The sequence below is a fragment of the Rhagoletis pomonella genome, unplaced genomic scaffold (assembly GCF_013731165.1).
Source record: "Rhagoletis pomonella isolate Grant_MI unplaced genomic scaffold, Rhpom_1.0 Rhpom_scaffold_00001, whole genome shotgun sequence".
Classification (NCBI taxonomy): Eukaryota; Metazoa; Arthropoda; class Insecta; order Diptera; family Tephritidae; genus Rhagoletis; species Rhagoletis pomonella.
This window is the reverse complement of record NW_023458555.1, coordinates 53,500,357-53,517,009: the sequence shown is the minus strand read 5'-3', so window position 1 is coordinate 53,517,009 and position 16,653 is coordinate 53,500,357. Positions and strand designations below refer to the sequence as shown.

The following is a 16,653-nucleotide window of genomic DNA, read 5'->3' as shown; positions in this document are numbered from 1 at the left end:
ATATATGATACAAAAAAGTAGCATTTACATATGCAAATACATATCGTGAAAGAGCGTTGTAAGGTGGAAATTGTAACTGGTATCTCTTAGAAAACTTTTTGTTTGAATTCATAATGCAGTTTTTGAGGTGCCTAAATAATTATTAGGTAACTTATCGGTTGTAATGTAATTATGAAACGCACTTTATCTCTATTGAAGTATTTGCTTGAATCACTAGGTCTTTGGGTCTTGTAATTATTGAATTTTATTTTCCGCAGATATCCCCTTACCGTTATGCATGTTTTCATTAATTTTATGAAAATCAATAAATGTGCATACATGCTACAAACATATAAAATGGGAACTCATCGACAAAAGTAAAATGAATACAAGTAATATTAGCACCGTAGACGAGTAGGCACTTCTTTTATCTGGTGGTCCTCGCCAATTTTGAAGATGCCAATCATACCACTTACTGACTGAGGGTCCAAGGAACTGTGATACATCCAATACCCAGGATTACTGCTGTAGAAACGCACGATCGCATAGCCCACTGGTGGCACTTGGACAGTATCCTTTTGTATGGGATAATCATCAGTTGAGCGCTGTAGAAGACCTCGTCTGTCAAGATCCCGTATCTGCATTCGTACGAGATTTCACTTTACATTAATGCTTTCACATAAATATCACTAAAACCTCACCTGCTTCCAGTCCACTACATTTCCCAAAATATTTTGGCCCACTAGACGGAATGTGTATCCATGCAAGTGCACCGGATGTGGTTCATTGTTGTTGTTGACCAAAACAATTTCAATGGTACGGTAAGCTGGTAGTCGTAACACATTGGTGCAAATGCAATTTTTTATTTCACAATTTTGCCCCTTTTCCACCAACAAAGAACGATTGCAAAATACACCGTTTTCGTTGAAGAGTCCATTCGTTTGCAAAAGCGAAATTTTCGACGCTCTAAAAGTGATGTTATCAATTTGATAGGCCACATCCGATTTTCCGGATGATACTCGGGAACCAAGTATTGAGTAGTACGTGAGAAATTCGGTATCACGTGACCATGGCACTGGTTCCAGAGAAGTCAAGCCGACGGTTGCAACATTGGTTGCTTTAAAATGGGTTCTGCCGCATGCGCTCTTTTTAAATGATACAGTTTTTTGCCCCTGATGCGCATAGTCACCCACGACGAAGTACTCCTCTTTGTCGTCATCACAAACTGAAGTTTTGGCTATGGGCTCCTGTGGCAAGGACCGACTGGTAGCACTTTTATAAGTCAGTATAGCTCCTTGATAAAGATTCTCTTTGGCGCAGTTCTCATAACCACGCACCCTAATCCAGTAGCTGCGCTCTTGCTGATTCGCCTGCAGAACAAAGTCGAAACGCTCACCGGAGGCCATGAAAAAGCTGTCAGCAAGCACAGGTATGATATCGTTACCATCCGTACTAATCAAAAGCATTCTATGATTTTCCACCGAGAACTCTATAGGACAGTTGAAGACTCCATTGTATATGACTCGGAAGCGATAGCGATTACCGTTTGACACTTCTAAACGTTCGTAGCGGTGACGTGCATCGCGGTCGGATAGATTTGAGGCGTGATTTCTACCCTTGCCGTTGATGAGAAAGTTTCGCGCACGACTGAAATCATTACCATAAATGTAGTCCTGTATCAACAGTGTGTGCTCTGGTAAATCAAAGTCGTACAAGTATGCTTGTTGATCACTCAGCACAGGTTGCCGAATTACAAAGCTGCCCCCAACTCCCATTTCACTCTGCAGCCCGACATGGCTGTGATACCAGACGCTACCCGCGCGTTCCGCATTGAATTGGTAGCGAAAAGCCTCTGCTGGCTGTATGGGGTACTGTGTAACGAACGGGGCACCATCCATTTCCGGCGTGCGGAACATTGGCAGTCCATGCCAGTGAATGCTGATCGGCTCCGCTAGGTAGTTGATGACGTCAACCACCACCGTGTCGTCCACGCACACCTCGATGGGTGGTCCTGGCAGCATTTGATTGATGGCCATTATGGGTGTGTACACGCCATCGCCGTAAATGCACTGCTGCTTCTGACAGGTCACTTCGTTCTCCAGACAGCGCACGCATTCCGTGCTCGAGGCCTGGTAATGATGCACCACCAAGCGGTAATAGCAAGTAAGCGGTTGTTTACTCTGACAACGACGTGCACAGGAATGGCGACCTTTGCCGTCTGCGCCGCTGAAATTGGCCACCCTTAGGTAGCCGCTGTTAGCGGAGTTAAAATTCTGAAGTATTTGTTCGAAATCTACTGAAAGTTTTGGCTCGCCATCTAAAGTAAACGAATTCGCTGTTAACTCTTCTCCTTTAATGCCGTTTATTACACTCTCCTTTGCTTTTTCGTCGATTCCCTCTGCCGCTGATCTTAATACCAAGTACGCGATCGTAAGGCCGGTTAAGCGACAACGTAAATAACTGTTCCGCATAGTTTAATTGTCGTTATCGGACTGATTTGAAAACCACTTTCTTCATCGAAAGAAATTATCCAAGCTACTGCTTTTGCTTTCGCTTTCCTTTACTTTCATGCTTTATTTGAATATGCATAAATATTATAAGTATGTGTCAATAATACTACCGTCCGTCGTGTAACCGCCTCGAATTGGTATGCAGAAGCCACTCACTGCGTTAGTGCGACAATTGCTGAATGGAATCTATAAAAAGGTGGTAATGAAATGCTGATATGACCACTGTGTTTCTTGCAATTTAATATAAGATACAAACATACATATGTATATGTACATACATATGTACATACCTATGTAAAGTTAGAAAGAATGATTAGTAAAGCAATATATTGAGCTGGTTTTGAACGCCGGAGTTGATAGTTGTCGGCCGCTATGGTGTAGTGGTAAGCAGTTCGCGCTTCCACTCCGCAACGCCAGGGTTCAAACACTGGTCAAAGCAACATCAAAAAAGTATAGGAAAAGGTTTTTTCTTAACAGCGGTCGTCCCTCGGCAGGCAATGGCAAACCTCCGAGTGTATTTCTGCCATGAAAAACAGCTACTCATTAAAATACAATCGCCGTTCGGAGTCGGCATAAAACTGTAGGTCCCTCCGCTCTGCGTGACAACATCAAGGCGCACGCCGCAAATCGGAGGAGAAGCTCGGCCAAACACTAACATATGTGTAAGCGCCAATATATTATTATTATAGTTGATAGATCAAGCCCCAGTGAACTCGGTTAAGAAGTCTGATGAGGAAATGTGCTGATCTAAGAAATAGCAAATAAATATAACTTCTAACACGTGTAAATTATTGTATTTTTTAAATAGCATTTTTCATAAAGAAAAACTCAAGCTCAGTAAAAATTGTTGAATATAGCAAAATAAATTAAAATTTATACTCATACCAGGGTTGTTGCGAATATTCGTATTCGCGTTCGCAACCGCGGAGCTACCGCATTAATTTTAACATTCGCATTCGCTTTCGCATTCGCAATAATCAATGCGGATCTTTTGCGAATGCAAATATTGAAGGGACCGAAAATAACAGTAATTTTTTCACGAGTTAAACTTGGCCAAATATATATATTTTTTTTCGAAATAAAAGTCCTTGCCGGATAATAAACAAACTGCTTATATAAATTAAACAAGTTTGGTATCAAATGAAAGAGGACTTAAATTGCTTTAAAACTATATGTCCCAACGAAGAGAGCCACATATTGAAAAGTATTTCAATAAAGTATGTTCATTGTTGTGGGTAGAGTGTATGGTATTCTGTGTAACTTAAGACAGTTTGTGAACTATACGCCTCTTCAAATTAGAAGAAAACTTGCCATCCATCTCATACTGCCACTTGTAACCTACTCAGAGTTAGTTTACAACAAACTTGATTCTAGATCTGTTCATAAAATTGAAATTGCTTTTAATCACGCACACGTTATGTTTATGGCTTGCGCAGGTTTGACCATACATATATCTACTTAGAGGTCTCGTGTTTTAGGCTGTAATATTTTTGATTATCAGAAGGCTAGAAGTTGCATTTTACTTTTCCGTCTGATGTCAGTAAAAACACCGTCATATTTGTATGAAAAACTTGTATTTAGCAAATCTGTCCGTACTTGTAACTTAACTGTGCCCAGTTTTAATTATGTAACCTCTACAAGACTGTTTCTTGTCAACACCGTAAGTATCTGGAATTCTATTCCGGCTACAATTAGAAACACTCTTAACCAAAACTACTATAGGCGACTTCTTTATAGTTATTTCTCTGATAATAAAACTTAAATTGGGCATATAACTATTTTTTATTTTTTTATCTGACTATCTATAATAAATATAAGCTACTTCTCTATTAACTTTGTAACGTTACTATTTATTTATATTTTCCTCTATATTTTTAATTTATATATGCATACTTGTAATCATATAGACGTTATTGTATTCGTATGTTCTTTGTTTGTAATAATTATTGTTTGTTGTACCATAAAAGATAATAATAATACTAATGTACTAATTATAATCACTGAAATGAATAAATGAATTACCATAGAACAAACTTTGATTCGGGTAAATGAATTTCTTTAGTATTAAATTATAAAAAAATATAAGTAGAAGTTTAAAAGCTATTTCAGTCCTCATTCATATGATACCAAATTTGATTCATTTAGATAAGTGGTTTGTTTATTTCGGAATAAAAAATATTTAACTCGTAAAAAATAACTGTTGTTTTCGGTCCCTGGAATATTGTGCAAGTGCACTGATAAAATGTATATCTGGCCAGTCACAGAAGAAAGGATTAAAAATGAATTACAAAACCTAAAATCGAAAAACGCTGATGACGTTACCGGTTCTCTAAATTCAGAAAGAACCAAAATAATATGAATGAAGAATTCTTTGGAAAACAGCGGTGTTTAAACAACGAGGATACATCCGACATTTGCAGCCCCAAAAAGAAATTATTGCACCGCAAAAAAAAATAAGTATAACTGAAAGTCCTGTCAACTGGTGCAGCGTCAATCGAAAAGAATTTACAATTTTGTCAAATTTAAAGTTTTTCAAGTTTGTCGCCTCGAGCAAGTAGTTATTCAGTGGCGCTGTAACCCGAAAAGGCAACAACATTACCTTCTTTTTAATAAAAAGTTTTTGTTATACACAATGTCTCAATTTTTAAATTCAAGTACTAAAAAGACATAATAAAAATGACTAACCTTTCCATTTTTTATTTACCTAAACACCTGATTTACGCACCTAAATTAATTTTTTAAAATACTTGACAACCCCATTCGTATCCGCATCCGCGGATATTAGCTAATAAACATCCGCATCCGCATTCGCATCCGCGGATGTCTAAAATTCCACATTCGCAACATCCCTAGTGTGAATACCCAAATATTTTTCTTTATCCCAATCACGAAAAATAGTTCGTTAAAGATTTTCATTACAAGATTGCTGCATTGTATTTTTATGTTGTACCAATAGCCCAATATAAAAATGCACAAATCTGCACAAATGTACCAATCGAGTAACACTGCCTCAAAAATGTATGCAATTAAAAAAAAAATTCAACAAATTTACGTTAAAAAATTTCGAACTTTTCATTAGTTTCTGAGTATGCAGTTTCATAGACCATTGAATTCTATTAGAATAAAGTGCAAGTTTCTAATGCCTAATTTATTGTATTTTAAAAAAAGCGCGAAATTTGTACTAAAGTTTGTTGATTTTTTTTAATATTGCACAAAGTTGGTAACTTCGATTTTCACGGTTTTATTTTTTAAGGAAAAAATAACCAAAATTAAATAACAACAAAAATTTTACGTTAAAACTTGGCAAAAAGTGGTTCGGCTATAATATTTTGACCACTGTATATATTTTTTATATGTAAAAACAAGTAATTTTTAATTAAATTTTGAAAATTAAACACTGAAAAATTTTAGATTATCGTTAGTTTCTTCATGATCCAATGATCGGATTTAAAACAGATAACCCTTTCCGTGCATTGGTTCAATATATTGCACGTTTAATTTTTTGTAACATTTGAATATCTTTGAAATCAAATTATACTCTATGAAGTTTCGGACTACCACGAATAGTTTACGTAAATTTCAAAATCGAAAACGTTTCAAAAATATTTTTAGAATTTAATTTAAAAATATACCATTTTATAAAATTCCAGTGACACGCAAGTGGTGGTAATTTACTGTATAAAAAATACGTGATAATCAAGTAAAATCACTAAGAAAAGCCCATAACATGGAAATATAAAAAGCATTTCATTATATAAAAATGCTAAAACAAAACTATTTTGATTTTAAATATTTTTACCGAGTGTTCAAAGAAAATGTACAATTTACTGTACATTTACACTGAGAGGAAGTAAATGTCTTGCACGTCTTTCAGTAAGATTATAAATTTATTCTGAAGCCTGCCAATCTCTACAGTAGAATGTTGTACATAAAAAACTTTTCAGTCGGAGCTCTGCGCATATCCTCTATATTAACAAGTTACCTTTTTTAAAATATCCTTGAATGAATTTTGTCCACCTAGCTTGTTCCACACAACACACTGTGCAGTGGCATGATTCATTATGGTGGTTTGGGGGCTATGCCGAAGGCTTCATACCTTTCATGAACATCTGCAAATTTTAGTTTGACAGATTACTGATTTTGAATACATCTGCATACATCAAATGAAAAAACAAGTAAGAGCAGCGCTATCTTCGGCTATGCCGAAGGCTTCATACCTTTCATGAACATCTGCAAATTTTAGTTTGACCGATTACTGATTTTGAATACATCTGCATACATCAATAGAGGAGTTACATACTTATATAAAAAATCGCCTCCAAACAATCAGAGGTATGGAGGATATACTTTATATGGCACCAATCTAAGTGATTTTCACTGCTATGTGATCGGTATGTAAACCGGTAACTCAATTTATTGGGTTTAGTTTCCTACATAAAGGAGATATATCGCAAAAACTGGTATCTGAACAATCAGTGCTATAGGAGATAAAGCTTATACAGCATAGATTTTGACGATTTTCTCAGTAGACTTTGTATTATTATTTATAAAATATCTTACGAAATTTATCGGTTTTAGCTGTTCAAATAAAGGAGTTTTACAGTAAAATCCCATATCTGAACAATCAGATGTATGGAAGATATATGTTGTAGTCACCCGATCCTTGTTATTTTCATTGTAAGTATTCTGTTAATAATGAGTGAAAATGGTGCGAAATTTCATGTTCCTAGCTGCATAAATGGAGGAGATATAATAAAAGACCTCATATCTGAACAATCAGTTGTATGGGGGCTGCAGGTTATAGTGACCCGATCTTCGTTATTTTCACTGTAACTCTTCTGCTGATAATGATTGAAAGCAGCGCGAAATTTCATGGTCCTAGCTACATAAATGGATGAATAATTCATCTGAATTATAACGAAAAATTTCATATCTGAACAATCAGTTGTATGGGAGCTATAGGTTATAGTTATCCGATCTTTTTAATTTTCACTGTAAGTTTTCTGTTGATAATTATTGGAAACAGTGCGGAATTTCCTGTTCCCAGCTATATAAATGGAGGAGTTATAACGAAAAATTTTATATCTGAACAATCAGTTGTATGGGAGCTATATGTTATAGTGGTCCGATTCTTCCGGTTCTGACAAATGATTAATACATTATAAAAATACACCCACCTACCAAATTTGATCCGGACATCTCGAAAACTGAGAGACTAGATTGCATACAAACAGACGGACAGACAGACAGACGGACAGACGGACAGACGGACATGGATAAATCAACTCAGCTCGACGTTCTGATCATATAAGTATACATTTTAATGGGTCTATCTCTTTTTGTTCTGGCACTTACAAACATCGGACCAAAGTTATAATACCATTTCATGCTCATGAAAGGTATAACAAGAAACAATAAATCACCCACCAACAGACTTTATATAAAGTGCCTAAAAGTATGCAACTAAGCTGTTGTAGGTTGTTGTCAGGGTTAGGACTCTACTATAATTGTATGGATTTACTACACTTTTCATGAAAATAAAAAATTTACAACGAATTTAAAGTACAATGAAAAAGGGGATTGATTCTCGATATCATATCGTCACTACACACGAATAAAGACGCGATAGTGTTTTGACGGCGAAAAAAATTTTGCGAAAAAAAATGCGTATGAAAAACTTCGGCGGAGTATGCCAAGAGTTTTTGACGCTAAAGTTTTTTATGCGTCTTTTTTCGCCGTCATCTTTTGAGCTCGCGCCTTTATTCGTGTCTAGTGCCGGTATATTGTACACTTGTATTTGTTATTTTCTTTTTCAAAAGGACAACTAATTGCAATGTTCATGAATATACATATTTGTTTATTGTCATAAAAAATATATTCAATTTTAAACAACTGAGATACACAGTGAATAGTGGATGTTTAATACTAACAAAAAAATGGTTATTTTTGAAGTTAAATGCAAGTTACATATGGGAGAAAAACTCAATCGATTTAATATATTTTTATCCAGGATTTTTCACTGACACAAAAAGTTATTACATACTTTTCACTTTATATCTTATGATTTTACAATTTGCAATGCATTTCCATTTTCAAATACTTACACATACATATTCATATATGTATGTATATTCATATACATACATATGTATGTTCATATGCAGACTCAATGGCAAACATGCCAAAGACTAGAGCTGGGAAACTATCGGTAGTAATATCGACAGTATCGATAGTTGAAAACTGTCGCCACTATCGATAGCTTTTGAAAACTATCGATGTTGATTTTAGTGAAACTTCTCTCTTCTTTACATCTCTTAACATTGCATTAATTTATTTTTATCCAAGAAAATTAATAATAAAGTCGGCAACAAAAATTTTCAGCTATTGGAATTTTTAGCAACTATAAGCTTACACCAAGTTATAGTAAAATTTAATAAGTTATAAAACCGGTTACACAAAATTTTTATAGAAATTCGAATCAAAAAGCTTGAAATTTTAATGATTTTGTAGTTTTTTATGTTTTGTACAACTGTTATAAAAAATTAGAGAAACGAAAAAATAGTAAAAACTGCTAAAAATGTTGTGGTGCTATTATTTTGACCAGTACTTTAATAGTTTTCTGATAATATGGTAAAATGTTAATAGTTTCTTTTGTACGGATTTTGATATGCGCCTCCGTATTTGATCTCAGTTGAACTTTTATAAGTATGAGTTGTCAATTTAAACGTATATCTTTTGTTTTGTTTGTTTTGTAGTATTAGAAATGTATTATTATAGTCAATTTCTCTTCTTTGCACTTCAAAAGGTACAAACAAAATCCGAATTCAATTTTTTCATATACAAAATAAATTCAGATTTTGCATGTCGCTATTCAAGTGGATGCAAGTGTATGTATATAAGTGTTTATATATAATTCAGACGCCTAAATTAATAAGTTTATTTTATTGTTACAAGAAGCTCTCTTTGATGCACTCAAATTTAAACAAATTCATATAATCTCTTTAATTTACAAAGTAATTTATAAATTTTATAAATTTATTAATTATTTAATTTTCAAACAATTTAGCATTTCGATTCACTCCTCCCACGACGATAGTACTATCGATGTTTTCAGCTATCGTTTCGAAAACTATCGAGGGCGGTACTATCGATAGTATGCTAGCTCTACCAAAGACACATTGCACTGAATCACGAAATTCTATGGCAATTCCATTAGGGGTATTCTCTGAGTCTTGCAAAGCCCTTGCATGGTGCACAGATTGCACGGATTGCACGGTAAAAACCGGTTTTCGTATGGGACAGCTTTGCAAACCGTGCAATCCGTGCAACGTGCAAGGGCTTTGCAAGACTCAGAGAATACCCCTATTGTTATGCAACCTAAAGAGTTTTCCTAGAATTGCACCTTCATATGTGCATACAAAAGGATGTACATATGTATGTATGTACGTAAACATGCATTGCCATTGCTGGAGCCTTTGTACAATTTAGAAGTAGAGTGTTGCCAACGATTGGGATTTCGCCCATAATTTGATTGGGATTTTCACACCATGAAAGGGCGCGTGGGATTTTACGTCTCATAATGGGATTTCTAGCAAAATAAAATTTTGTGGTGTAATTGTTTTTATATTTTATTTGCGGTTTATTCATTGTTACATCTCTTTATTAAAACATATATGGGACATTCCAACGTGAGGCGTGGGACATTTAAACTCGTTTTTCCTCAAAATTTAAAGTAATTTCTTTTTAACCCTTAATTTGGCAAGTTCTAAACTGTTAACCTCTGAATTCAGATATAAGTTTAACAAGAAACTAATAAAGTATAAAACTTAATTATATAATTTCAACAGCAAATTTTCATTTTCCCAAGAGTGCCGGGGTTGATGGATTCGTTTCTTAATTTTAGGCAAACTATATCCAACTATTTCGTGCATAGCGGCTTTCTCGAATCTAAGTAATAGAATGTAAGGGTCCATCTTATGCTTGATGACATTATTTTAGTTGAAAAAAAAAACTTTTAGCTAGTGACGGGTGGGACAGTATTTTGTAATGGGTCACTATTGAGGACACATAGTTCGTGAGTAAAATGAACACTACTAATTTGATATGAATATATATTAAAAGTACCTTATTCAAACAATGGAAAGCCAACGTATTTGTAAGTTATGTTAAAAAAACACATCGTGCTGTGACGGCTAGGACGTCCAATAAGCATTTCTATGAACGTTGACAACTTTTCCATAAACGTAGTTTTGTAATAACTAGCCACTCTTTTAAAGTCGATGAATTTTACTTATTGGATAATTATTTTTTGCATTATCACCTTCAATGCACAGAAAGGCCTTGTTAACGAGATAAAAAAATCTTTATCAGAGTCGCATTACGGTTATGTTTATAGCTGTAGAGATAACCATAAGGCCATGTGCAACGAAAGAAAAGTGAAAAGCTTTTAATATTTAATATCCATAAATGGGATTTTCGAATTTTAAAATGGGATAAACAGGGCGTTTTTCAAAGGAGAATGGGATTTTCGGATCGTTGGAGTTGGCAACACTGATACGTACGTACACGTATTTTACTTTGCAAGTATGCATGCATGTAGGTATAATAATAGTGCATACGACGTGGTGTCCGTGCAAAATTGCACATATGTTTGTATATAACATATCCATCTGTTTGTATGCAATTTTACGAAACGCCTTTCCTCTCTTCCACTATGAAAGAAGTGTTAGCTAGGGGAAAAGTATTTTTTTGGGAGATGACACTAGTCTAACTCTATACGGGCGCTATGTTACATACACTGTTGCCGGCATTGCAGGACCACAACATCTCCAACTGATCCAGATTTAGAAACTCTCCAAATATATATGCAGCTGACAAAGTGATTCAAGGGATATAAACCAGGGATGCTCTCATGTAGCTCAGTTGGCAGCATTCATTCAGTGCTGCTTTGCATTTGCTTAGCTGCAGCTTTTAGGGCCGGACAGTGAATTTTCGCCTCATTTGATTGCGTCAATTCAGTGAGGTGGCTCAACTGAGCTATGAAACTAACAGGGCAATTCGGTCTTTTAACTCAGCACAGTCTTTCGAAAGACAAAAATTTGGCAACTTTCTTGAAAGCTGTTTTCTGTCTTTCGAAAAACTAATAATTAGCCACGAGTTGAAAGATCTGCTAACGAGGGTTTTAGCGTTTTTCTGTTCGTTTTTGAGCAATCAATTTCTAAAACTTAAACAAAATTAAAAAAACTATGTATGTATGTATGTATTTTCCTTCATAAACAATAAAAACTAAAAATAAAAACTAAATGAAACTAAAAAAATTATAATTTATTTGAAAAAGGAAAAAATTAGTAAATCAAGTTTTTTTTAAGTAAATGAAATTTAAGAAAATATATTTCTTTTTAAAGCATTCTAATCAAAAAACTTAAAAATAATTAAAAAAATATTTCTGTTTGTATATTTGATTTTTTCTGGGATATTTCGGAGACCCTTAAAAAATAGTTTAAATTAAAAAACGTTTAAATAAACAATTGGGCATTATTCTCTGAAGTCCTCTGAAGAGAAGCAGAGTTTTTAGATTGAAAAATTTTGATTTTCATGGATTCTATGCCATTTCTACGAAAAGTCTTTTATTTCTCCATACAAAACACATGGGAAACTTTGAGCGCTTTGAGCGACCTCTAAATATATTTTGATTTTAAAATAAAAAAACAGGGGTATATTTTTTTCGGTATAGAACAATTCTAGGGGGTGAGAGCATTAAGTTTCAGATTTTACTTTTCTCCCATACATTTTTGGACCACCCTAATGAACATCTGTATATCACTATTTTAAGATGTTCCTGCAGGGTGAATGTAAGCGTGCGCTCATTCTTGCATTCTACTGATACTAAAAATTCTCATCTGAAAGCATATTCAGCCATCTGTAAAATGCCGAAGAAGCTTTTTGGGCATTGTTCGGCCTTATTTATTCACTTTTCTTTTCTTATATTCTTTCTTAAGCAATTGTAGTATCGCCACACATACATATACAAAACATACCTACCCTACAGAAAATCTGACTAGCTTAGAACTAGCGCAGAACTAAAGCTTTTGCCGACAGTATCAGTTCTATCTCAGTACCCAAGCAATGCTTTAAACTGTCCAGTTTTACAAGCCGATGTCATTGGCGGTGGCAATTTTCGCCCAGTGCATTACTTTGCAACTAGTTTTTAGCCGGTTCCGTTTTGGACAATTTTTTTTATAAGAAAGCGTTTCCGTTTTTTCTTTTCTTTTACAGATTCCATGTTTGTTACATATTTTATAAAATATTGTAAGCGGCACGCAAAAATTTAAATTCATTAGATCTCGCTGAACTACATTCATATTGTACAAGAAGTGAGAACTTGTACACTTACACTGCGAGTTTCAACTGTCCCGCCGCCTTTGCCAGACTGTCTCTAAATTATACTGCAGGGTAGTATTATATGTATAGTATGTATTGTCCATACATACAACGAGTTAATCAACGTAACAATATTGTTACCTTATTCTTAGAGGTCGCGGACAAAAGCGGACAAAAGCTTTTAAGCAGCGCTGGCAGAACTTCATAAGCAAGCACAAGACTTTTGTTGATTATACCAGCACTACAATATGGCGGCCGCTGCGGTGTAGTGATTGGCAGTGCTTGCCACCATTCCGCATGGCCTAGATTCGAGCCCAGTTTCCGACCAACTAAAATTAAAAACATCGGTAGATAACTTTTTGCAAAAAATTCAAAAAATCACTCTTATTATTTTGGAAAAAATTGTTGTTGGCGTATTTAAAAAAATCGACCAAAATCGTGTTTGGCAGCTAGAAAAACCCGATTACACGCATTTTGTACATTTATTATTCACTTTACTAACAACCAATATGTGATTGGGTTTGCTCCAAAGGGGAGTTTTTTTAAGTAATAAATGGATTCTAGTTCAACAAATATTTTGTAGTTACACTAAATAAATAAAGTACTATACAAAAAAAAAAAAAAATTTAGTCATATGCTAAAAAACTAAAAGACAGAATCTCGTGCTTGGGTAAAAGCCTGTTGCGCTTAACGTTAAATTACTTACAGTGCTCCAGCTTTCAAAGGTAACTCATGTAAAAAGCTTATAGATGACGTGGATGTTTTACGCAGCATAGGTGTGATGAATTATGGAAAGAACAGAGTCTGTTCACTTTGATTTTCAATCTACTTGGAATATTGACAAAGTTTCTTCAAATCGTCCTGAATATCGAAAAAAAAAATTACTTGCGTACGTCCAATAACAATACCTAATTGTTAATTTAACCATTTTCTATTATTAAATTTTTTTTAAAAGACCCCTAAAAACCCCAAATGGCTCCCCCATTCCATTATCGGACGATAAGACTCTCCCTTGTTGAACGGTCTCCCTGGTTTCAGCAATGGGAGCACCCTCCCAATTTTCCAGATATTCGGAATGATGAGGGTGGCCATGGACAGGTTGAGAACCTTGGTGAAGTAGTCAACTCAGTCGGCAGGTTTATCAGTCAAGATTATTATGGGTAGGTGGCTAGGGCCAGCATAGGTCGCCAGGTTATGCAATTTATAAAACCAGCGCTTACGACGGTTACGTCAGGCAAGCTACCGCAGCTGCCCATAATCCTGGTGCTGGGTGCGTCGTCGTTTATTGTGCAGAATGTCGAATCTTCTATCTGCTCAGCCAAGTGTGCTCCCCTATGATCGTTTGATAGGCTTGAGTGCCAAAGATCGTAGTGCTCGTTAAAGTTAGCAACTACCATACGGTTTTCGCCTATTTCGCGGTTTCGCACCTATTTCAGGGTGATATCCTACCGGGCAATTGGGGACAGCGGATATATATAGGTAAACTATTTTGAAATCGACATCAGCTGACCTCGAATACCCTGACATTATAGGATGATATCCTTGCAGTCGATGTCTGCTTCAATAAGACGATACTGCACGGTGTGATGCATAATGAACGCTGCGCCACCACCATTACCTCGCTCGTGATCTCGACGGTGCCCTGGGATTGACTCTATGCCAGCCCTGAGCAAAAGAATATAGAGCAGATGTAGCCCCATACGCGAACAACATTTGAGAGATTTCCCGAACTAAATGAGCTTAGATCGCCGAAACAACAGCCCGTGGTTGGGTAAAACTAATCATTCCGGTACTTGGAACCAGCTGCCGTACAGGTAGATTTACCTGGTGTATTGGGTAAAGTTACCACGTATGAATTTCTCAACGGCAATGTGAAAATTTTACGTTATTCTACTGTACATTTTTGTGTACATGTTAGGTTTTGTACTATCCCAGCCAGCAAGGAAACGTACATTTTACGAACATTATGTTTTACGAGGGATTCTTGAGTGGCGAAAAGTTAGAGAAAGGCTCCTAAACGACAAAACAAAAACAAGTAAAAGAAAGAGGCTTGTAGTAATTTGTCAGCGCAAGAAAAAATTTTCATTCTGTTGGAAATTTTTTTGAACCACAATATTTTATAATAATAATTTTTCGATCCGTTTACGACTGTTCGTAGGCACTCGACAATTTCAAGCAAAAAAGTACCCGAAAACGAATCGTAAACGGCTATCATAAGCGACTTTTTAGCCGGTTTTTCTTCGAGAAAATATCCAGTTACGAGCTCGTTTACGATGATTTTGCTGGCTGGGATTACTGCGAACCATTTCATCAGAGTATTCTGAATTGTAGGAAATTTTAAAGAATTCGTAAAATTCGCTAAGAAATTCTTGCCGTTTATGCAAAAGCACACATAATATTGCAGTACTGATGTTTTCTGTCCAGAAGGTTGAGGATCTCAGCTGAAATTGCACAGAGACATGGGCGTAGCCAGGTAGGGGCGGGGGGCGCTCGAGCCCCCCCTAACTTTCAAATTATCCTTATATATATATAAAATAGTACCCTGAAATGCCAGCTTAATAGGGTCGAGCCGCCCCCCCTAAATTTCATTCTGGCTACGCCGATGGACAGAGACATGGAACAAAACCAACGGTTAATGCCAGAATTGAAAAAACTAATACCAGAAATTAAAGAAAAAATAATAACAAAATTTTCTTTTCAAATATGAAGACATCAGTTACTTGGTTCACTTTATATTATTTCACTATGACAGAAAGGAGATACTCCCAAAGTTTTCGGGAACTTTGGTTTGCAGGGACTCTAACGTTTGTTTATAGGAAATTTTCGAAGTAATTTGTGATTGTATTTGAGATTTTAAAACGAAAATGTATCTAATTTTATTGGAGTATAAAGTAAAATGTTCTGGTAGGTATATTTTGTGGTAAACCAAGAAATTTACATTGGATTTAATACATATCTATAAAAAAATTGTAACAGGTCGATGTCTGTACATTATAGATATTAAAGAAAAATTAATGTGGGGAGTCTTTATTAGAGCACCAGGAGCCAAATCAACCATTTTTAGAATTTTGGTCTCTCTGTCTGTATGTTTGTTCGCGCATCACTCGAAAACAAATGCATGGATTTGAATGCAGTTTTCACCGATGTATTGCTAGAGGTCTAACTTAAAATATAGGAAGAAAAAAATTAGAGAGTTGCCACCTGTTTGAAAATTGGAGTTTAAGTAAATTGATAAGAAAAAATTAATTTTGCAATATGGGCGTCAAAAGAAAGAGGCTGAAGAAGGCTTACAGCCAAAAATATTTTTTTAGAGTTGTCACCTGTTTGAAAATTTACATTTAATTTAATTTATAAGATAAATTGAATATTGCAATATGGGTATCAAACTGAAAGGGTTTAGGAAATTATATTGCCGAAAATATTTTTAGAGAGGGCTGCCACCGTTTTGAAAAATTTTATTGTATTAAATTGATAAAATAAATGAAATATATCTACATCTATACATATAATAAATTTGTAACAGGTCGATGTCTGTACCTTATTGATATTAAAGAAAAATTAATATGGTGGGTTTTTATTACAGCTACAGAAGCCAAATAAACAATTATTAGAATTTTTCAATCTCTGTCTGCCTGTATATTTGCACGCGCATCAGTCGAAAACATGGAATTGAATGCAGTTTTCACCGAAAGAAATTTACAAATTCTTACAGCTGCAAATATTTTTGTGGAAGGTTGCAACCTATTTGAAAACTTTAATTTAATTTAATTGATAGCATAAATTA

General features: G+C 35.1%; 1 protein-coding gene across 1 annotated transcript; it reads right to left on the bottom strand.

Annotated features, from left to right (window-relative positions):
- Positions 1-283: 283 nt before the first annotated feature.
- On the bottom strand, positions 284-2,450 carry LOC118750066 (laccase-10). Its single transcript, XM_036484825.1, has 2 exons — positions 681-2,450; positions 284-617 (listed from the first exon to the last, which is right to left on the bottom strand). The coding sequence occupies exons 1-2, from the start codon at positions 2,448-2,450 to the stop codon at positions 378-380; spliced, it is 2,010 nt and encodes a 669-aa protein (XP_036340718.1). The 3' UTR covers positions 284-377.
- Between the last annotated feature and the right edge of the window lie 14,203 nt (positions 2,451-16,653).